Genomic DNA, 23,920 nt, shown 5'->3' on the forward strand with positions numbered 1-23,920 from the left:
GGGAGTTCAGACGGCCCTTTGCGCACTGAATTTGTTTCTTTGAAATGTAGACCCAGAAGTGGGATTGATTACTGAACCAGAGAGTAGCTCCACTTTTAGTTTTTTGAGGAACCTCCTCACTGTTCTCTAGAGTGAGTGCACAATGTTTCAACCTCCCAAAGTTCTGGGATTACAGGCGTGAGCCACCGTGCTCGGCACATTGTAGGATTTTTCTTAACGCATTACATACCTTGCTGGGATTTTAGCAGAGATCACAATATTAAAAACTTGGGGAAGGATTTCTATGACTCTCGTTTTAAATACGAGGAAATGTCGACTTCTAGTTTTGCCACGTCTTGCCCAAGAGCGGTGGTCGTTAACGTGTGGAGTTGGGATGACGTCCAAGTCAGTTGGTTGCCCGACCTTTACTCCGCCTTGTCCCATAGATTTAGAAAGAGGCTGATACATCAGGTAACTAGTTTAGAGTCATCCGATCATGCGGGTAAGCAACGTTTTTCAGAAGCCAAGGCCCTCCCTCTCCTTTCACTAGTGGGAAGGGCGGAAGGAACAGGGCAGAAAACTCTCCCTCTTGTGTGAGGCAGTTGCTGTGGAAACTCCACAGGCAGGAGGCCCCTGGACAGCGCATCCTGTCTGCTTGTGTCTGCTGCAGAGTTCTGGCACCAGGGCCATGTCTCGCTACCCCACCACTCTCCTGGGCCTAGGTGAGTCCTGGAGGCAGCGGGGAGGCTGGAAAGGGGGTCGGGAGGTCTGGAAAGTTCCCTGCTGAAGCCTGACTCCAGTGCAGAAGATTCTGGGGAGGAAAGTGTCCTCCTCCCCCAAGACTGCCCTGCTGCTCTCCCCGGGGCCTAAGTCTGACCAGAGAAGACCTTGTCCTAAAAACAGGGGCCTGGGTGTGGGGATGAGGTCAGCTTTAAGAAGGGCTGGCGGGCCAGGCGCGGTACTCATGCCTGTAATCCTAGCACTTTGGGAGGCTGAGGCGGGTGGATCGTAAGGTCAGGAGTTTGAGACCAGCCTGGCCAACGTGGTGAAACCCCATCTCTACTAATACAAAAATTAGCCGGGCGACGTGGCGGGCGCCTGTAATCCCAGCTACTCGGGAGGCTGAGGCAGGAGAATTGCTTGAACCTAGGAAGTGGAGGCTGCAGTGAGCCGAGATCGCGCCACTGCACTCTAGCCTGGGTGACAAGAAGAAAACTCCGTCTCCAACGACACCACCAAAAAGAAGGGCTGGGGGAGCAGGAGCCTTTTTGGAAGAGGAGACTTTGGGATTTATCTTGAAACCATTTTGCAGCAAGAAGGATTACACTGAGATAGTGATGTCGAGGAGGGTTGGTTTGGTCATGATGAAATGCTGAATGCCCCCCAGCTCCATCCAGCTCCCTTTTGATAGCAGCCCCGTAAGGAGACTGGGTGGTGGGCATTTTTCTCACTGGGGCTTCTCTTCCAGTGCTCTGCCTGGCCCAGACGATCCACACGCAGGAGGGTGAGTCACACCTTCGTCCCGTCTTCCCTGTCCCCTCTGGCACCCCAAGGGCAGTTCTGGGTGGGAGTGATGTTGATGCTTAGAGGGCCTGGAGGGATCCCTTTAAGTACACCCTAGATTGCAAACTATTCCAAATGTAAAATGCATAACCCTCACCCCTTTCACTCCTTCATTCTCCACCTGTCATATTTTGCTTTTCTTATTTTCAAAACTCTTATATTTTATTTTATTTTATTTTTGAGATGGAGTCTTGCTCCATCACCCAGACTAGGATGCAGTTTCACAATCTTGGCTCACTGCAACCTCTGCCTCCCAGTTTCAAGTGATTCTCCTGCCTCAGCCTCCTGAGTAGCTGGGATTACAGGTGCCCACCACCACCCCTAGCTAATTTTTTTTTTTTTTTTGGATTTTTAGAAGAGACGGGGTTTGACCATATTGGCCAGGCTGGTCTCGAACTCCTGACCTTATGATCTGCCCGCCTCAGCCTCCCACAGTGTTGGGATTACAGGCATGAGCCACTGCACCCAGCCAAAAATCTTATTTTTAATCGACAAATAATTGTATACATTTGTGGGTTACCATGCGATGTTACAATGTATGTAAACATTGTGGAAAGATTAAATAAGGCTAAATAACATAACAATCACATTACATACTTATAGTGACGAGAACATTTAAAATCTACTTTTAGCAATTTTGAAATATATCGTAAGTTATTATTAACTATAGTCAGCCTGCTATGCAATAGATCTCAAACACTTACTCCTCTTGTTTAACTGAAACTTTGTACCATTTGATCTGTGTCTCTCCCAAGCCCCCCATCTCCAGGCTCTAATATCATCATTCTAATCTCTACCTCTGTGAAATCACCTTTTTTGTTTGTTTGTTTGTTTTGAGATGGAGTCTCACTCTGTCACCCAGGCTGGAGTGTAGTGGCACAATCTCGGCTGACTGCAATCTCCACCTCTTGCGTTCAAGCAGTTCTCCTGCCTCTGAACCAGCCTCCCGAGTAGCTGGGATTACAGGTGCCTGCCACCACGCCTGGCTAATTTTTGTGTTTTTAGTAGAGATGGGGTTTCACCATGTCGGCCAGGCTGGTCTCGAACTCCTGACCTCAGGTGATCCACCCACCTCGGCTTCACGAAGTGCTGGGATTACAGGTATGAGCCACCACTCCCGGCCGAGATGAACTTTTTTAGATTCCACATGTGGTATTTGTTTTTCTGTGCCTGGCTTATTTCACTTAGCATAATGTCCCCCGGTTCATCCATGTTGTTGCAAATGATACAACGTCCTTCCTTTTTTAGGGCTGAATAATATTCCACTGCATAGACACACCACATTTTCCTCATCCATTCATTTGGCAGTGGACACTCAGGTTATTTCCAGGTCTTGGCAACCGTGAGTAGCTCTGCAGTCACCCTGGGAGTGCAGGAGTCACCTCCACACACCAATTTCTACAACGAGAATTCAAACCCAACACCACCAAGGCTGAACCCGGCAGTGTTCCCCAGACGAGCCCACACTGTTCTTGATGGGGAACTGGACAGTCACAAAGGGCAGACTCTGAACATTCCATCTCTTCTCCATCCTCCTAGATGCATCGTGTCACCCAGTCCTGGTGATTTCACTCTACATTTTTCTCATCTTCCCCTCTCTCTTTACTGACTTTTCCTGTGTCTCCCCTTGGGTGACGGCCGCTCTCCCCTCAGTGGCTCCCCGAGGCCGGCCTTAGCCTGTCCATGCCACTGCTGCCCGCTCCCTTCCTGATCCCACGGATGTTGCGATTTGCAAAAGCACAGACATGACCATTGTACTTTCCACCGTTTTTAAATGTATTTAAAAATTTTTGTTTAATATCTCATTGTAGGATGAATTTTTTTTTTTTTCTCAGTGCCCTTCCCCTGTTTATCTTCAGATGGAATCAGACCTGTGTACCTCTCTTTGGTCTATACATGCCCATTTTCCCAGCCACATCCTGTCCCTGTGCCTTTGGGCTCACCCATCTCTACATTCCTCCAGATTCTTTCGCTTTCTCAAACACTCCATAGTCTGATCAACATCGGGCTGTCTCACATGCTGATTTTTTTTTTTTTTTTTTTGAGATGGTGTTTCATTCTTGTTACCCAGGCTGGAGTGCAATGGCTCGGTCTTGGCTCACTGCAAACTCTGCCTCCCTGGTTGAAGCAATTCTCCCTCCCTCAGCCTCCCAGGTAGCTGGGATTACAGGCGCCTGCCACCGTGCCTGGCTAATGTTTTTGTATTTTTAGTGGAGACGGGGATTCACCATGTTGATCAGGCTGGTCTCGAACTCCTGATCTCAGGTGATCCGCCCGTCTCGGCCTCCCAAAGTACTGGGATTACAGGCGTGAGACACCCGGCACCTGGTCTGATTTTTTTTTTTTTTTTTTTGAGACAGAGTCTGGCTCTGCCGCCCAGGCTGGAGTACAGTGGCACGATCTCGGCTCACTGCAAGCTCCGCCTCCTGGGTTCACGCCATTCTCCTGTCTCAGCCTCCTGAGTAGCTGGGACTACAGGCGCCGGCCACTGCACAAGGCTAATTTTTTGTATTTTTAGTAGAGACGGGGTTTCACCGTGGTCTCGATCTCCTGACCTTGTGATCCGCCCGCCTCGGCCTCCCAAAGTGCTGGGATTACAGGTGTGAGCCAGTCTGATTTTCAAAAATTAATTAATTCAGTTTAAAATTGACCAATGAAAATTGCATATATTTGTCATGTCCAGTATGATGTTGTGGCCTCTGCACACAGCGTGGAATGGCTACATCGAGCTGGGGAACGTAGGCATTCCTCCTGTGCTAATCATTTTATGTGGTGAGAACGCTTGGAATCACCTCGATTAGCAATGTCCAATAATGTGATACATTGTTATTAACTGTAGTCACCTTGCTGTACATGATGCCTCTCGAATTTACTTCTCCTCTCTAACTGAAACCTTGTATCCTTTGAGGAACATTGACTGGCTGATTTTCCCACTTTGCGTGCCCTGCTGTCACCTGTCTGCTCAGCTCAGGTAGTTTCTACTCCTCCCTCAGTGTTCAGCTCAGAGAATGCTTCCCCTGACTTTGCAGAGGAGGTCAGCTCCACCGCCCACCTGTCCCCTAGATTCCTGCGCTTACCCACAGGAAACTTACTGCAGTTCGTAGCTGCAGATTTGGACAATTCTCCGAGCAGTATCTGTCCTCCCTTCTAGACGTCCACCTCCGAAGGGCAGGCACCCTGTGTGTGTTTCTCACATTTGGGGAATTAGCAGCTCATGAAAAATGTCTTTAAACGGTTGATAAGTAACTGAGATACGGTTGAAAGAAAGAAAAATGAACAAATGGGTGGGTTTGAGGAGATGCTGGTCGAAGGATAGAAAATTTCGTCTAGACAGGGAAAGTAAATTCAGGACTGTGCAACATAAGGACTAGAGTTAATCACAATGTATCGTATGCTTGAAAATCACTAAGAGGCAGATTTTAAATGTTCTCACTACAAAAATTAACTCTGCAAAGGTTATATGAATTAGCTTGATTCAGCGAGTCCACAGTGTATACCTGTACCAACACATCATGTTGTACACCTTCAACATATGCAGTTTTCATCTGTCAATAACAAAGAATGAGTGAAGACGGGATGAGCGAATTGAAGCCCTGCCAGCTCTCTGCCCTGCTCAGGGATTTTGCTAATTTTGACACAACCTTCCTGTTTCAGGACATCAATCCTGCCCTTCCTCCTCCACCCCAAGCCCAGTTGAGATAAATAGGGGTTTTCAGGAGCTTTAATAACAAGGAAATGCAAATTCAGCTGAGGAGAAAGTAGAAACTATAGAGGAAAACCCAGAGGTGGTGGCTCCACAGAGACCTGCATTAGCAATGGGGACCTGTCATGGGCTGGGCATCTGCTGTGAGCAGATCAGGGCTGGGTCAGGGCTGGGTCAGGGCTGGGGGCTTCACCCTCATCCCATCGGACCCTCACAGGAGCCTGGCAACCCCCGTCCCACACTCAGTCTCACCCGGGGACCGGCCAGTGCCCTTCAGGCCCCAGCACGAGCCATCTCCAGAGCCCTCGCTTCCCTGTCCCTTGTCCTTCACAAATGACCCTGTCATCCCCGTCCTGTGCCTCTCTCCCGCCCTCTATCCCCCTGGAAAGTGGCCCTGGGCTCTGCAGCAGACATGAGGGGCCCCAGGCTGCTCCGACACTTCCCATGTGACCCTGAGCAAGGCCCAAGTTGTGAGCAAGTCTCAGGGTCCTTATTGTCAACTGGGAAAATAACTCTGCAGCGATGAGAATTCCCGCGCATGTAGAAGGTGCAGGAGGCGTGGCGATGTTCTAAGGCTGGGCTGTGGTCGTGGCTGCACAACTCTATAAAATTGCTAAAATCACTGAAGGGTGATGCTAAAATGATATGTGTGGCATGGTGACTTCCTACGGTGGACACTGAGGTCCTTCTCTGCTTCCCTCCTAGGGCCCCTGCCCAGACCCTCCATCTCGGCTGAGCCAGGCACCGTGATCCCCCTGGGGAGGCCTGTGACCCTCCAGTGCCGGGGCCCGGTTGGCGTTTACGCCTTCCGCCTGGAGAGGGAGGATAGATCTGAGTACAAAGATAATTATAATGTGTTTCGACTTGGTCCATTTGAGTCTGAGGCCAGATTCCGCATCGACTCAGTAAGTGAAGCCAATGCCGGGCTTTATCGCTGCATCTATTATAAGACACCCCGATGGTCTGAGCACAGCGACTACCTGGACCTGGTGGTGAAAGGTGAGGACGTCACTTGGGCCTTGCCCCAGTCTCAGCTCAGCCCTCGAGCACAGGTCCCTGGACCCTGTCCCAGCTGCTGCCCTCTCTCTGTGGCCTCCCTTGCCCTCCTCCTGACCCCGAAGCCCTCCTCTCCCCCTCTCCCTCTGTGCACATCATCTCCCCTCTTTTCTCGCACCTGCTTAGGTCCCTGGAGCCCTGGTCTCCTCTGAACACCACGGATGGCCTGGACACTCAGCCCCAGCATCCAATGGGCTCAGAGCTGGCTCCGCTTGCCTGGGTGGGGAGTGGGTTCCCAGAGATTAGGGGGCGACCCCCCTGCAAGGGGATGAGTGTCTTTTCACACAGGATGGATGGTCTCACTTGTTATTCCTTTCCACTGAGCCAGAACCTGCCCCAGGCAATGTGCTCCTCCTGGTGTGGTTCATCTCCCATTGGGCAGAGCACAGGGCCCAGGGATGGCCCCTGGTCAGGGCTGGACAGTGCTTTGGGAAAACCTTTGGTATGTGACCACACGCACCCCTGTGTGTGCTCAGCCCCAGATGTCCTGGAGTCAAAGTCCACCGGAGAGGCTCCAACCCACCTTCATGACCCCCCAGGACCTCAAAGGTCCCCTGAGGTCAAGCAGAGCTTGTGGTGGGAGGAGCAGAGGGAGTGAGCAGCCCCAGGGAGAATGGGGCAAGCAGCGGGGCTCTCCCCAGCCTCCTGTCCCCTGACCCGTTTTCTCAGGAGTCTCGGGACATTGTCTGGGATTGCCTGATGGCCATGCGGCCTTTGGACGGGGGCTCAGGGTGGAGGAGGGCAGGTTGGTTGGGACGGGTTCTAAATCCTTCTCCTGCCTCTGTTCACAGAAACCTCTGGAGACACGGACTCCCCCGTCACAGAGCCCGGCTCCTCAGCTGGTCAGTAGCAGGGTCCTCAGCCGGAAGGGATTACAGGGGGATCTGTGCTGGGGATGCAGCTCCGGGTCCAGCCCTCGGCCCTGGGCTTGGAGTCAAGGACTAGGGAGGCCACGGGAAGGGACTGACACCCACCCAGCTCTGGGAGGTGGCTAATGCTCCTAGAGACCATAGCAACAATGGTACTGTAATTGCAATCTCGTTCCATGCCACGAACCGTGGAAAGCACTTAATGCAAACACCACTCTCTGGGGGAGGTACTAGTCTGATTCTCTAACTCCTCCTCCTCTCTAATATGCAAAACATAAAGTTTCTTGCTTAAAGTCACAAGACTATGAAGGGGCAGGGGCAGGGGCCACCCACCCGGGCAGCCCCACCCCAGACTTTCAGGCTCACCCGAGCCCCACGCTGCCCCCTTGTGGGCGTGGCCTCACCATTCACCCCGCTCTGCACCTGATGGAGGGACTTAGAACTCACCTTCCAACCTGGGACACCCGGAGAGGGACGGTGATGCTCCTATTGGCTCTGTGATCTCCGGGGGAGGCCTGAACAGTGGAGGAAGGTCCCATAAGAGGAGGAGGGTGCCACAGGGAGGGGACGGAGCCTGTGAACGGTGACCAGGATGAAGCCATGGGGCTCCCTTCCATCTGGCTCTGCCTTGGACTCTGTGATGGGAGAGAAGCTACCCCAAGTCCTTGGGTCTCAAGTTGTCCATCTTCCCCTGTGATCTGTGACCAGAACCTCCCAGGGGAGGACACGGGGTCATAAGACATCCGCGGACCCTTCTCCACCTGGGTTTCCATCACCAGAGTGGTCATCCTTGGTCACCCAGTGATGGCCTGTGAGGCTCGGGCTGTGAGCTCAGGCAGGTGGGACCAGGGGCTGAAGCCACACGGGGAGGTGGGAAGAGCAATGCTGTGCTCCATCCGGACCCCCTCAGAGGCTCCTGGGCTGCCGGGGCACAGCAGGACGTGCTCCTGAGTCCAGCCGACCTGGTTCAAGTCCAGTGTCTGGTTTTTATTAGCCTTCTGTCTGTGGGAATATCTTGCCTCTCTTTCTCTCCCTCTCTTCTCCTTCCCTCTTTCCTCTCTCATCTTTCATGCAGTGACATATAAAGCTTGCGAGGACAGACCCTCCTGCAGCCAGATTGCTGGGTTCATGGTTCAAATCCCGGTGGTTCTGCCACCCCCTGGCTCTATGCCTGACAGTGACTCACCCAAACCTCCTGTGTCCCAAATTCCTCACGTGAAGCACAGGCGATAAAAGAGCTGTCCCGGTAGAACCGTTTAGGGGAGACTTGAGTTCAGGTACCCACGGCGCTGACATCAGTGCTGATTAGAAAGCCCCAAAGGAGGGGTGCTGCTATTAATACTGAGGAAGTATTTTGTCCTCACAGGGACTGTGACAGGCACTGAAGGCTCCGGATTTGACGCATCATGAATGAGGAGAAATGGCCTCCAGTCTTGTGAACTTCAATGGGGAGAAATAATTAGAATGAGCATTAGAAATGCACAGATGCCTATACATGCATATACAAATAAAAAGATATGATTTGCAATGGAGAATTTCAGATCTATCATTTCAATCACATTAAATATGTTCACATCATATATTACATATATAAGGAACATAATTATATAATAAAGATATGTTAATGTATCACCACAGATCACTATAATGTATACTATATTATATGAAAGATATTATATTTACAATATATAGTGTAATAACTTTCGGGTGCTATAATTAATAAACATAGGTATAAACATAAATATATATTATCTATTTATAGTTTATAATTATAATGGAAACATTTTATATTTAATTATATATTTATATGTAATAAACATTATACATTATACATTATAGTGAATATATGTAACATATATTATAAGTAATTATAAATCATATACAATTAACATTATATTCATTAAATTATAATGTATATGCTAAGATTGCATAATTAAAATATATATTTGTTATATTTTATATGTTTGCATAATACATGATACATATAGCTATAAATAATATAAAAACTGTAATATTGCACATTTTAAATGGTGGCAGATGTTATGAAGACCAATCCCAGGAAGTCATGGTGTAGAACAATGGGTAGTGTCCTGGACCTTGGGCCGTAGACGAGGCAAGAGGGAAGGACACTCCAAAATAGAATGTCTGCCTTTCTGGAAGGATATTGAAGATGCTGCCTCGGCAGCAGGGAAGGGGAGGGACCGCTGTTCCTGGAAGAGGGACTCGTGGCCTCGGACCCTGGGTTTGGGGGAGCCTGCAGGACCCCATTTTGTCACCTGTGAATTGGGTAGTGGCGTGCACTGTGCAGAGGAGGGTGAATGTTCAAGAGGAGATGACGGGCGGGCCCGCAATGCGCTGCGCAGGGAGCCTGGGTGGTGCTGCACACACTCGCCCGCTAGCTGCAGGGCTTCAGGAAACAGGAGCACATCCGGTCTTGGGTTCTTCCCACAGGAGGGCGGGTTACCTCCCCATCAGGGGGTTGCTGCGAGGGCAGATAAAATCAGACACGGGGATTCTTGCACTCTGGTGGGAACCCAGAAGGAGGTCAGGGAGGGAAGGTCTCCCTTCTTCTTGTTACGGGTGGTTGGTCTCTTCCTAGATCCGCGGAGGGCAGAGAGCAGCGACGTCTACCACAGCTTCACGCCCAGGAAACACGCTGTATCTGCACCGTCCAGTAGGGATGGCATCAGGCATGTGGGGTCACTAAGGCCTCCAGGTGCAGACAGTGCAGCTGGCTTCTCACACCATTCAACTTTGGATAAATTTAAATATCAATCGCTACGTGTGACTCTCATACTGGACAGTAGATGTAGAAAGTTTCCATTATCACAGAAGACTCTGCTGGTCGGTGCTGGTCTAGAAGGAGCGGTCAGGGTCCTGGGGAGTGAAGAGAGATCCCCACAGCGGATGTGGGAGGACTCAGAGCCTTCTCTGTCCAGCTCAGGATTCTAACTCCTCCTCCTTCTGATTCCTCCCTCACAGGACCCACGCAGAGGCCGTTGGACGACAGTCACAATGATCGTGAGTGATGAGGGCCATGGAGCATAAGCCTGGTGTGTGCCTCTTGGGGAAGGAGAAAGAGGTCAGGCTTTGGGGTTGATCAGATTCCTGCTCTGCTAATGGCCGGCTGTGTCCCTGTACAGAGGACCCCAGCACTCAGGACCCCCGTGGTGGAGGAAGGGGTTAACGATCCCTGTGCTGCAGGATGATGATGATGATGATGATGATGATGATTTTTGAGACAGACTCTCGCCCTGTCGCCCAGGTTGGAGTGCAGTGGCGTGATCTCAGCTCACTGCCTCCTCCACCTCCCGGGTTCAAGCGATTCTCCTGCCTCAGCCTCCCAAGTAGCTGGGATTACAGGCATGTGCCACCACACCTCGCTAATTTTTATATTTTTAGTAGAGGTGGGGCTTCACCATGTCGGCCAGGATGGTCTCAATCTCTTGACCTCGTGGTCCTCCCGCCTCGGCCACCCAAAGTGCTGGGATTACATGCAGGAGCCACCATGCCCCCTGCTGCAACACTCTTATTTACCTGAGAGATTTTATATATTAGTACGTCTATGACAAGCACACGTCATGTGTGTGGTATACAGTAGGTGCTCAATAAATGCACACTGCTGAAAACCTGTTTCTGTCTTTCTTAGATGCACCTGCTTCCCAAGGCCTGAGTGCTGAGCATCTTTATATTCTCATCGGGGTCTCAGTGGTCTTCCTCTTTTGTCTCCTCCTTCTGGTCCTCTTTTTCCTCCATCGACAGAATCAGATAAAGCAGGGTAAGGTCTCAAGGGCAGGGTGGAGTGACCTGAGGAAGCTGTCAGGAGAGGCTAGGAAGAAGGTCTCCTTAATTCATACCCCAACTGTCCTCAGGGCCCTCCAGAAGCAAGGACGAGAAGCAGAAGCTACAGCAGAGGTGAGGCCCCTGGGAATGAGTCCTGGACCTCCACCCAGTCCTCTGCCCCCAGGCTGCCCCTGAGGTTCACTTTTATTTTTCCTCTCAGGCCCGACCTGGCTGTTGATGTTCTAGAGAGGACAGCAGGTAAAGGGGGAGGAGGAGGGGCAGGCCTGAGATGGGGAAGTGGGAACTTCTTGCCAATCCAGATGCAATGTGGGGGGCGGAGGGAAGAATCTTTGGGAACATTCTAGAAGGTTGTATTATAGCTTGGGTGCAGGATGTCAACTGAAGCTGGGGGTTCTCAGGCAGATTTGCCTTGTGACATCCTTCCCAGAAAACTGGCCATGTATTTCCTCTCCCAGACAAGGCCACAGTCAAGGGACTTCCTGAGAAGGACAGAGAGACGGACACCTCGGTGAGCCTTCCTCCTAGTTATTCAAGTTCCCCACATTTAACAGCTTAAAAAAATCTCAGTTCATTGGGTCAGGAATTCAGGAGTGGCTCAGCTGGGCGGTTCCGGCTCATGGCCTGTCCTGAGGTTGCTGTCGAGAGGTCGCCCAGGGCTGTGTGCATCTGAAGGCTCCCGTGGGCTGAGGATCCACGTCCAAGACACTCACTCCCATGGCTGTGGGCAGGAAACCTCTGTTCCTCTCACAGGGGCCTCTCCACACCCCGGATTCCCCCAGAGGGAGGAATCCAAGGATGGGTGGTGGGGAGGGGCAGAAGCACAATGTCTTTTACCTCAGCTTGGAAGTCAGGAGTCTTCCCTTCTGCCTTGTTCATTGTCACGTAGACCAACCCTAATACCCTGTGGGAGGGCTCTTCACACGGATGCAATTTCAGGAGAGGGTCCTCGGGGCCCATGGAGATGGCCGCCACAGCCCTCCAGCCCCACAGCCCCTCACCTCACCCTCCACCAGGCACTCCCTCACCCTGGGTCTCTCTCTCCCAGGCCCCGGCTGCAGGGAGTTCCCAGGAGGTGACGTATGCTCAGCTGGACCACTGGGCCCTCACACGGAGGACAGCCCAAGCTGGGTCCCCACAGTCCACAGAGCCCATGGCTGAGTCCTGCACGTATGCAGCCATTGCCAGACACTGACCCCAGGCCCACCTGACCTCTGCACCTGAGGATATAAAGTCACTCTAGGAAAAGCCTGAAGTGGCCATTTGGAAGGCTTCCTTTTGGATTCATCATCGTCTGGAAAGCGAGCCAGACAGCTGTCCTGGAGACATGAGCTGGAGACGAGTTTTCTAACCAGCATCCAGAAGTTTCCTTAACCAGGTGGTTCTTTCTACAATTGACCAGCTCCTTGAATAGATTGTGTTGCCACTGATTCTAGAGACCCAGATACATACACCTGACTACTTCTAGAAATGAAGCTCTAATCAGCTAGCTGTTTCCAGAGACCCATCTACAATTGTCTGGCTATCTCTAGAGCTCCAGCTACAGTTGTCTGGCTTTTCTAGAGACACAGCTACAGTGTGACTGTTTCTAGAGACCCAGCTGCAGTTGTCTGGCTGTTTCTAGAGACCCAGCTTTATTCACCTGACTGTTTTCAGAGACCCAGCTATAGTCACCTGGCTATTTTCAGAAACCCAGCCACAGATTGTCTCCAGAGACCCAGCTACAAACACCCAGCTGATCTGATGAGCGGTGATGCAGTCTCCCAGCTGGTCCTAGGTGTCTCCTGTGAATCTCCAATGACCCCAGAGACTTTGTTGGAATGATCTGCTCTTCTGACCCCAAAGACCTTCCTAGAAGTGAAGAGCTAACCTTGAGACAGTGCTATACATTTACAGCTGAGAGCTAAGCCTGGTTCTCTAGGTCATACTTTACTCTGTGCATCTGTAAATAATTCTGAAGACATCACACCTGGCTGCCCGGTGCCTGGTCCTGGGTGCACAGGCCACTTGGGCTGAGTCTCTGCCTTCACAGTTGTTCAAAACTGAGTGAGGGAAACAGGACTTACAAAGGAGGTGTCAGCGTTTTCATTTTAAAATTGAGTGGACCAAGATTGCATATATTCCGGGTGTACAATGGGATAATTTGATACACGTTGCGCAAAGATCGCCATAATCAAATTAATGAGCACAGTCGTCCTCACCCGTGCCGTACCCAAGACCTCCTGAACTTGCTCATCACAGGACTCAGAGTTGGTGTCAGTGCTTTCAGATGGAGCCTGTGTTTCAGGGATGAATGAGGGAGGTGTCTGAGGGACGCGTGGGTGGGTGCAGACAGAGAGCTGACCTCACCTGCCCAAAGCTTCACACACACGCACAAGCATGTGTACACTCACACGTGCACACAGCATGCCCACACGCTCACGTGTCCCGAGAGAGCCCTGAATCCACTGCTGGATGAGGCATATCCATGTCTCCGCCCACTTGTGTGGTCTCATGTGGTCTCCCAGCTCAGATTAAAACAGGAAATTACTCTGTGAGTCACCAGAGGGGGAGAGGATCTCTGAGTTAATTTGTGTTTATCTTTAAAAACAAAACAAAATGTAACAAAACAAAAGAAAACAAAATAAAACAGTGCCAAGCCTGAAGTGGCGACTCAAACGGGCACGGCTTCTGGTGCGGCCCTGCCTGGAAAGGACTGCACAGGTAAACAACTATCAGACCATCACATTCTACCCTCTAAAACAGACTGTTATGATCTATCAATGAGCAGGAAGAATATCCAAAAATCCCGGAAAACCGGAACCAAAACAAAAACAGAAAAGGCACTTGCCGGCCTTTACAAGAAGGATAGTTAAAAAATTATCCATATATAATACATACATAAAATACACATTATATATAAAGTAAATATATATTTAATAAACAAATATAAATAAATAATATATATTATATATTTACATATAATATATAATACATATAGATATATATAATTTTTTTTTTTGAGATGGAGTCTCGCTTTGTCGCCCAGGCTGGAGGGCAGTGGTGTGATCTCGGCTCACTGCAACCTCCACCTCCAGGGTTCAAGCAATTCTCCTGCCTCAGCCTGCCGAGTACCTGGGACTACAGGTGCCTGCCATCACACCCAGCTAATTTTTGTATTTTTAGTAGAGACGGGGTTTCATCATCTTGGCCAGGCTGGTCTGGAACTCCTGACCTCAGGTGATCCGCCCGCATTGGCCTCCCAAAGTGCTGGGATTACAGGCGTGAGCCACCGCGCCTGGCCGATATATATAATTTTAAAAACTTCAACAAAAGCTCAGCCAGCTCTTTCTATGGGGCAATTGCTAATTTAGTTGTACACAAATAATGACACATTAAGTCCTTGTATACACTGCCCTCAGCATGCCTTATTATTCTCCCCCTTTTTCTTGGAGAAACTATGGACTGAGACATGGAGCAACCTCTCCAAGGTCAGCCAGGTCTCAGGGGCAGGGGCTGCCCACCATATGGGGTTCCTGAACTCCAGGACAGGCTGCAGCTCACCGTGCTGAGAGGTTTCTGCCCTGCCATACTCTCAAATTTTAATTTGTACTGAGTTTTAATTTTCTATGTGTGCTCAAGTTTAATTTCCTTCCAGGATCTGTTTCCTAGACGTGTGCTCTTTATTTTTGCTTTCTTCTGTTACATGATGACTGATTTTCTCTGTTCTTCACGTGGGACACATTCTCCTTGCGCTCTCTCTCTCTCTCTCTCTCTCTCTCTCTCTCTCTGGTGTGCGTGTCTCTGCATCTATGTATCTCTGTCTGTCTTCTCTCTGGTTGGTTTTCAACTATTAGTGCAGTATTTTCTCCCATCACGTCTTGTGTGTTTGGCTTGGACCCTGAGGTGGACAGGTGGGTAAATGAGGCCTTCAGCAAAGGTTGGCCAGCCTGACCTTAGCAGAGAGAAGATGTGTGAATTTTTCTACCCCTGCAGAGCACAGGAGGGCTGAGCAGACCCCAGTACCTGTTCCAGTGTAAGGAAGTGCAGAAATTCCAGTCAGTGAGGCCGCAGTGAAAAGCAGGGCAGCCATAGTTTAGGGGAAATTAAACACAAGCACCCAACTGTTCTTGGGTGGGGATTGGTGGAAAGAGGAGGGGTCCAGGGAGAGGAAAGAAGAGCAGAGGCAGCAACTCATCTTTTCTTCTGGATCCTCCAATGTGCGCAATGCAGGGGTTGGGACTCAGGGTGATGGGTCTGGGGACACTGCTGTGTGGAGGGGATGTCCTTCCTGCTCCACAGTCCCCAAGCCCACCTGGAGGAGGAGCCACGTTTAACCCACCTGGTGGTGCAGCGCGGCCAGGCAGAGAGGGAAGGCCCACCCTATGATCATGACCCCACCCCAGTTCCCCTGAGGAGTGTCCTGGGGGTGAACATCAGGGGGCTGCAGTGGGGCCCAACACGGAGGGGAGGAGAGGCCTCGCTTGGGCCAGATGGGGCAGCAGCAGATACTCACAGATGTCCCTGAATCCCTGGGACTAAGTGGACATTGAGTCAACAAGAAGGGTCCCCAGGCCTTGAGGGAGCAGAGAGAGGAAGGAAGGACCCGTGGCCATCAGGTACAGACATCAGTGGGGTAGCCCCACAATCTAGTAAGCAAACCCCACAGACCCCACTCAGCTCAGACCCAAAGCCCAAAGGCCAGCAGGAGGGCATAGAACCACTGTCCCAAGCATCACCTTTGACCCCTGCTTCCTCCATATTGGACACTACCCTGGGAAGGAGCTCAGGAGAGATGGAAACTGGGAAGATGAAATCATACTAAAGAAAGTGAAAAATGATTGTGAAGGGCTGAGTGTAAACTCCAAGGACTGTGTGTGTGTGTGTGTTCACCAGGGGCAACTTATGAGGAAGAGTGACATCAATGATAGAAGACATACTTCCTTTTTATTTTATTTTTATTTATTTTTATTTTTTGAGATGGAGTCTTGCTCTGTCGCCCAGGCTGGAGTGCAGTGGCACAAACTCTGCTCACTGCAAGCTCTGCTCCTGAGTTCACGCCATTCTCCTGCCTCAGCCTCCTGAGTAGCTGGGACTCCAGGCGCCCGGCACCTTGCCCGGCTACATTTCTGGATTTTTAGTAGAGACGGGGTTTCACTGTGTTAGGCAGGATGATCTCGATCTCTTGACCTTGTGATCTGCCCGCCTCAGCCTCCCAAAGTGCTGGGATTACAGGCTTGAGCCACCCCACCCGGCCCATAGAAGACGTATTTCTTCCGTTGAACTGAGTGCACCATGAGCTGTTGCACAAACACACACAAACCCACACCGACACATACAAGGATGGAATTCTCGCTGGCAAGCAGTGCTATTTAACTCCTCAGGTATTAGCTACCCAAGGAAAGAAATACGATTCATTAGATTTTTGATGATGCTTCAGTGAAATAAACCAGAGTCTGTTCCATCGAAAATGCCAGGTAAATGTTGACTATTTTTATTTTTCTGTTTTATCATGCATATATAATAGGCTTTCCCCCCCCTCAACAGGATCAATATTTTGCAGGCTTTTTTATAAACTGCTTGTTCTCTTAAAAATTCACCAGAAGCATCCCTCCCTCTGTTGCACATCTGCAATGAGCCCTCATAGTTTGTAGCACATCCCACACTGCACACCCTCCTGAAAAATGCTTGGTTTGTGTGATAGTATGCCCTGTCCCTTTCTCTCCCCACCAGCCTTTCCCATGTGGAGAAACATCATTTAAAAATGTTTCACATTTGATAGGGAGTCAGTGGCGCTATGTATGGGCTGTGTTTCAGTTTCTTTGCATGTGGAGAATTTTTTTTTTTGAGATGGCGTCTTGCTCTGTCACCCAGGCTGGAGTGCAGTGATGTGATCTCGGCTCATTGCAACCTCCACCTCCCAGGTTCAAGCGATTCTCCTGCCTCAGTCTCCTGAGTAGAGTAGCTGGGATTACAGGCATGTGCTACCACGCCTGGCAAATTTTTGTATTTTTAGTAGTGACAGGGTTTCACCATGTTGGCCAGGCTGGTCTCAAACTCCTGACCTCAAGTGATCTACCCCACCTTAGCCTCCCAAAGTGCTGGGATTACAGGCATGTGCTACCACGCCCGGCAAATTTTTGTATTTTTAGTAGAGACGGGGTTTCACCATGTTGGCCAGGCTGGTCTCAAACTCCTGACCTCAAGTGATCTACCCCACCTTAGCCTCCCAAAGTGCTGGGATTACAGGCATGAGCCACTGTGCCCAGCCAAAATGTGGAGAATTTTAATAGGTATTTTGTTGCCGACCTTTTTCTTCCTGTTTCCTTGGGGATTCGGGTGGTTACTTTCACACAGAAAGAAAACAGCTTTTTCTGAGGACAGTGGTTCCCACCATGGAACTGAGATGCCCCGAGCGCGTGAGAGATGCCCAGAGTGACAATCACAGCACCGTGATCTGCAGACCACTTCTCGGCTTCTGTCTAGAGCAGAGGCCAGGGGTCCAGACTTCCCTTTCCCAGACTGTTGGACCAGCTGGGCAGGGTGTTGAAGAAAAAAAAGATCCAGTGTCACTTGTTAAGGCACAGTAAGGAGGACTTTGTTCAGGACTATTGCTGTAGGTCCAGGGACCACGGTGATGGAATCACACAGTGTGGGAAAGAGACAGGATTCAACTCTGAGTAGAACAGGAAAAGTGGGAATTTGTAACCGTGGAGCAGGGTGAGCGGGGTCCGTAAGTGGAAAATTGCTAAGAGAAGTCCTCAGGGGTTAAGAAGACGCTGGCTAAACCGACCCAGCAGGATTCTTGCTGAAGGCAGGCCAAGGCGGCCAGACATCAGCTGACGCTGATGGAGAATAAGGGTTCTTACCTGTGAACCATCTGATTAAGGGTGATCAGATATCTAGAGTTAAACTGACTCTGCAGGATTCTTTCTTAAGTAAGAATTGGAAAACAGTTGCAATTCTTACTAAAATTGGGTAACGCAGAGATAAACATAGAAGCCCAGAAGTCAGGCTCATTCATAAAGGGAGCTCAGAGGAGCCTGAGTCGAGCATGGTCAAGGAGAGTGTCTATGTGAAGGGAGAACATAGAGCCTGGGCAGGTGTTGGGGAGGAGGGTTTAGACCAAGAATCACAAAGCTCATGGGCCTTGATTCATGGAGGGATCACTGACGCAAGAGCTTCATTTTCGTCTTCTTGAAGAGTTGTGACTACTGGGACTGGGTCTCTCCTGGGCTTGAGAGTGAGGTTTGGGGAAACCCACAGGTCTGTGCCCTTGGAGAGGCTTAGGCCACCTGATCCCAGGAGGACACCACAGCCAACAGTGTGAACCTGCCCTCCATCTCTATCAGACCACACCTTGCTGACCCCAAGAACCAGAAGGGAGTGCCTTCCCCCAGGACCCCAGCTCTGTTGGGAGACCTCCTGTACCCATGGCCTCTGCCAGTCACTCTCACCTGTGACCCTAAAAAGTCTCAAGTCCTTCTCTGCTTGTTCCTAATTCTTGGTCCATCCTATCCTCTTGGGGATGGCTCTTTGCATGGAAGGTCATTGCCAGCCTCAGGAACCCCAGGACAGACCAGAGTCCTCAGCTTCCTCTATCCTGTGAGCAGGTGACTTGGGATTTCAGATGAGGCTGGCGGTGACTGGAGATTTCGGAATCTGATGGATGCTTTTAACCCCCTGGAAGGACTGTGCCCTGAGAGACAGAAGATATGAGAAGCATGAGGATCCACTGGAATGTAAAGGTCTTTAGAGCTACAAGAGAAATTCTAAAAAGACAAGGAAATGCTGAAAACCCTCAGTTCCTCAGTGGCTTGGGAGGGAGGCACAGGCTTCCTGACTATACAGAAGGAGGAGATGATGGGAAGACTCATTATGAATGGGGGTTAGGAGACCACCCTTCCTTATTTTTGTGCTAGCTATTGACAAGAGGGACTAATCAGGGTCCCAGATGAGAATTCGCCACCATCCAAGACCTAACTGGGTGTGTGTAGACTCTGAAGTCCAAAACGTTCTGCCGACCGACATCTGCACAAACCACTCTCTGCAAAGCCACCACTAGAGTAATGCAGGGTTTCAGAAAGAGTTGGTTTTCTCCAATCTAGCTGAGAATATCTTCTCCCAGTGAGAGAGGGACACACACACACACACACACACGCACACACACACACACAGTATTGGCTCTGTTTTCTGCAAAGTGTGTGGCCTTTTCTTTTAAGGTGATGTAGATTACTTGGAACTAAATAGAGATGATGGTTGAAGAAGATTATGAGTGCACGAAATTCCACTGATTTATACACTTTTACATAGTTAATGGATAGTTTTATGTTTGTGTACTTTATTACAATAAAAAGTAATGATATAGTATTTGTAGAACAAGTAGCAAAGTCCCAATATGAGCACAATCTTATCATGCTCATAATTTATACACACACTACATTGAAATAAGACACTATTTTTGGACAGGCGCGGTGGCTCATGCCTGCAATCCTAGCACTTTGGGAGGCCGGGGAGGGAGGACCACAAGGTCAGGAGGTTGAGACCAGCCTGACCAACATGGTAAAACTCTGTCTGTACTAAAAATACAAAAGTTAGCCAGGCATGGTGGCTTGCACCTGTAATCCTATCTACTCAGGAAGCTGAGGCTGGAGAATCCCTCAAACCCGGGAGGTGGAGGTTGCAGTGAGCCGAGATGGCACCACTGCACTTCAGACTGGGTGACAGAGCGAGACTCAGTCTCAAAAAAAAAAAAAAAAAAGACACTATTTTATTTATTTATTTATTATTATACTTTAAGTTCTAGGGCACATGTGCACAACAACTTACAGGTTTGTTACATATGTATACATGTGCCATGTTGGTGTGCTGCACCCATTAAGTCGTCATTTACATTAGGTATATCTCCTAATGCTATCCCTCCCCCCTCCTCCCACCCCATGACAGGACCCGCTGTGTGATGTTCCCCACCCTGTGTCCAAGTGCTCTCATTGTTCAATTCCCACCTATGAGTGAGAACATGCGGTGTTTGGTTTTCTGTCCTTGCTATAGTTTGCTCAGAATGATGGCTTCTAGCTTCATCCATGTCCCTATAAAGGACATGAACTCATCGTTTTTTATGGCTGCATAGTATCCCATGGTGTGTATGTGCCACATTTTCTTAATCCAGTCTATCATTGATGGACATTTGGGTTGGTTCCAAGTCTTTGCTGTTGTGAATAGTACAGCAATAAACATAGGTGTGCATGAAAGGCACTATTTTCTATTACCAAGGCAAGACCAGAGTGATTCCATTTTTGTTTCCTCCCTGCCCACTCTGGTGTACAGCAGAAAAAAAAAAGGCCTTATCCAGATGTCAAGATTCCATGGTCCATATGAGCATCATTTACACCTTGAGCTTCTCCACTTCCTGCTAAGTTCTGACTCCTGTTCTGAATGTTCCCAATATATCTGGCCTTATGTCTAGACACCCTTCCTATTTCCCCTGTCCGGATGCAGTCCAAAGACAGTGGTTCTTGCGGTTGCTGTTTACAGTACTGACTGGGATGTTGGCGCCTTTCTGTAGTTTCAGCACCATGGCCAGCGTCCAGGAGGTAACACTGCTTTCTCCATTTTCGTCTCTTACTTGATAATTTGCATATGCTGAGTCCTCATCTTGGGACTCTGAAATAGAGTCTTCCTGGAAAAATCTAAAAAAATAATATTTTTTTCGGGTAATATTCAGGCATTAGGGTAAATTGGAAAACGAGGATGTCAGTTGTTAAGGCAATGTTTTTGGAAAAAAATAACCCTTACTTTCCACAGATGCTGCAAGCAAGTAGAATTTGGAAGCTCAAAATGCAAGCTCCCACAATCAGAAGGACAGCTAGAACAACCCAGGGTGTCAGAAAGAGCTGGTTCTCTCCAATCTAGTTGAGAATATCTCTTCCCGGACTTTCGAGATACCAGCTATTGGGTAATGGCTAAAAGACAACAGGCTTGAAGTCACACCAAACTGCCTTCAAAACCTGGATCTGCCCTTGCTATCTCCATGTGCTTGGTAGAGTCACATTACCTGTCTGAGACTCACTTCGCTTTTCCATAAAATGGCACTAATAATGCTGTCAGGACGTTTTTGTCAGGATGTTTGGAAGATGGATGATCAGGGATTATTATATTCTGCCGCTCCGTTTAGCTAGGAGGGAAGGCTCTGGTGCCAGGAAGGCTGGGATATGATCATTGCTTTGTCTCCGAAAACTATGAGATTTAGGAAAAGCTACCCACATGATTCGATTTTGTCATTTATAAAATGAGGACAATATTAGTACTTACCATATACAGAGTTTTGGTAGAGAACTACATAGTTAATACATGTGATGTGCAAAGTAAAATTTGAACATGTTGTTAGACTTACCCAATAATGTGGGCTATTGTTATTGCTACTATAATATTACTCTAAAAATGATAATAATATTATCATTATTATGTGGCTAGACAGAGCCTGATAAACTTTGCTCAGTAATAATACCTGTGTGTTGTTTTCTTTTTCTTTTGTTTTAGACAGAGTCTCGCTCCGTCGCCCAGGCTGGAGTGCAGTGGTGCGATCTCAGCTCACTGCAAGCTCCGCCTCCTGGGTTCATGCCATTCTCCTGCCTCAGTCTCCCGAGTAGCTGGGACTACAGGCGCCCGCCACCGCGCCCAGCTAACTTTATGTATTTTTTTTTTAGTAGAGATGGGGGGTTCACCGTGTTGACCAGGATGGTCTCGATCTCCTGACCTCGTGATCTGCCCGCCTCAGCCTCCCAAAGTGCTGAGATGACAGGCATGAGCCACCACGCCCGGCCAATAATACCTGTTTTTATGAATCATTGTTAACATTTTCTTGAAGGTCCTTGGACATCTGACATATTCCCTGATTTACTTTCCAAAGTTCTGGGCTCCCCATCTTAGGCTTAGAGACTTATCAGCCTGGAGGGATGTCGGCATTTTTTTCTTTGTCTTTTTTTTGTTTGTTTGTTTCTCAAGTATTTACTCAGCAACACCTCCTGGGACTCAGGACTCTGATGTGCCACATCCTGTACAGGAAACAGGTGATGTGGAAATGAGTCAGACTCAGCCCCTGCCCCCGACACACTCTGACAGAGAAAACCGCAATGCAGTGATGGGACTCTGCTACCAGAAGCGTAGGCGTTGCTGAAATGCAAAAGAGATACCAGTTTATCTTTCCCTAAGGAGTGAAGCAAGGCCGCTTGACCATGAAAACCTCTCAGATATACCAGAAAGATAGATAATTGATCCAGAGAGGAAAAGAGGAGAAGGAAAAGGTAGAGAGTATCCTCAGATGAGAGAGTACTCAGTGTACTCAGGAAACATCAGTAGCTATGAGGAGCTACAGGCTCAAAGAAGGGGAAAGATTTAGGAGGAGAATTATTATCATTTGCTGGGGTGAGGGGTTGAGCCTAACAGGTTAAATTAAAATTTTCATTGTTGACCGTGGAACGGCTGAACACTGGGGCAATCGGAGAGACCTCCAGGAGCGTTCAGGGAAAGAAAGCAATTAAAGGTGGATAATTTTATTTTTACTTTTTTGAGGTGACGTCTCGCGCTGTCACCCAGGCTGGAGTGTCGTGGTGCGATCTCGGCTCATTGCAACCTCCACCTCCTGGGTTCAAGCGATTCTCCTGCCTCAGCCTCCCGAGTGGCTGGGATTATAGGCACAGGCCAACACACCCGACTAATTTTTGTATTTTTAGTAGAGACGGAATTTTGCCATGTTGCCCAGGATGGTCTCGATCTCCTGACCTCGTGATCCACCCACCTTGGCCTCCCAAAGTGCTGGGATTACAAGCGTGAGCCACCGCGCCCAGCTGGTCATTCAGTATATTTAAGTACTTTGATATGTTTAAGGAAGTGCACACATTTGAGTCTACACCTTTCAAGGTATCAGGAGAAACTTAATTTCCCTGCCTTCCCTGCAGAAAAGATAAAGATATGTGACTGGAACTTTACCAACTAGGATGCACCTATGTGAAAAATAAATTTGAAAGTGAATGACATAGGTAACTAAACACCATGCAGAATTTCTTATGATGAAGTTTCAATACATACGTAAAGGTTTCAAATGCATAAAGTTTTCAGACTCTGCCACTGCAGACTTTCAATATTCAGGGCTGAGCCTCAGGGGTGCAAATTTTGCTCTCTCAGATGCTATTCAGTATTAGTGGAGAAAATATCAGCCTCTTAGTCTAGTGACCACAGTATTGACATCTCCCAGAATACAGTTCTGTGTTGTCATCTAATTGCTGGTCCTCCAAGTACAGCCTCCTCAATGCCTGCATCTCTGGTTCTCCAAAAATGCAAAGAGTTCCTCAAAAATACTTCTAAAAGTTTATTTTCCAACCTCCTACAACAGAACCTGAATTCCATGTGTCAGGGCGGGTCAGCTCCTCTCTGCTTCATCCGATGGAAATGGCTTGATGGTCCAATCAGCTACATGAGAGGGACGTGTTCCTTCCCGATGCCCCCACAAGGCAGCCTCACCTGGTTCTTCCTGAAGTATGGGACCCATGAGGCCACAGGCTCTGGGGGATTTGCAGACCAGATCCCGAGTCTCATCTTACCTCCCCACTCTCACACCTTCCTGCCTCCACTGCATGGAGGATTTCTGGAAAGGAATCTGAGCTGGAGGTCGTAGAGGTGCCTTTCTCCCTCAGTTTCTCCAGGTGTCCCTGCAAGTCCCCTCCTAGAACAGTCACTGTCAGTTCAGACTCACTGTGCCTGTCACCCCCAGCACCCAAACTTTCCAGGTGTTTTCAGTGGGTTGAAGCAGGAAGTCTGGGAGGACGCACCTGCCCACATCCAGGGAATGACCCTTATCTAAGAACTTGAGGCTGGAGAAGGCAGGAGAGGAGCCAGCCCAATTTCAGCAGTAGTTTTGACTCTGCATTTCTTTCTTCTTCTTTCGGGCTTCGAGGGCGGGAGCGGGAGGGCG

General features: G+C 49.1%; 1 protein-coding gene across 1 annotated transcript in view; it reads left to right on the forward strand.

Moving 5' to 3' along the window:
* The window catches only part of LOC104675305 (leukocyte-associated immunoglobulin-like receptor 1), a 75,594-nt gene extending 61,772 nt beyond the window's left edge, over positions 1-13,822 (forward strand). The window contains exons 2-11 of the mRNA XM_030913751.1: positions 650-701; positions 1,448-1,483; positions 5,951-6,244; positions 7,093-7,143; positions 10,153-10,191; positions 10,820-10,948; positions 11,043-11,085; positions 11,174-11,211; positions 11,430-11,482; positions 12,020-13,822. Of these exons, the coding sequence (XP_030769611.1) occupies positions 650-701; positions 1,448-1,483; positions 5,951-6,244; positions 7,093-7,143; positions 10,153-10,191; positions 10,820-10,948; positions 11,043-11,085; positions 11,174-11,211; positions 11,430-11,482; positions 12,020-12,166 (882 nt within the window). The 3' untranslated portion in view covers positions 12,167-13,822. The remainder of the gene's footprint in view (positions 1-649; positions 702-1,447; positions 1,484-5,950; positions 6,245-7,092; positions 7,144-10,152; positions 10,192-10,819; positions 10,949-11,042; positions 11,086-11,173; positions 11,212-11,429; positions 11,483-12,019) is intronic.
* Positions 13,823-23,920: the final 10,098 nt, after the last annotated feature.

Source organism: Rhinopithecus roxellana, chromosome 12 (assembly GCF_007565055.1).
Source record: "Rhinopithecus roxellana isolate Shanxi Qingling chromosome 12, ASM756505v1, whole genome shotgun sequence".
Taxonomy (NCBI): Eukaryota; Metazoa; Chordata; class Mammalia; order Primates; family Cercopithecidae; genus Rhinopithecus; species Rhinopithecus roxellana.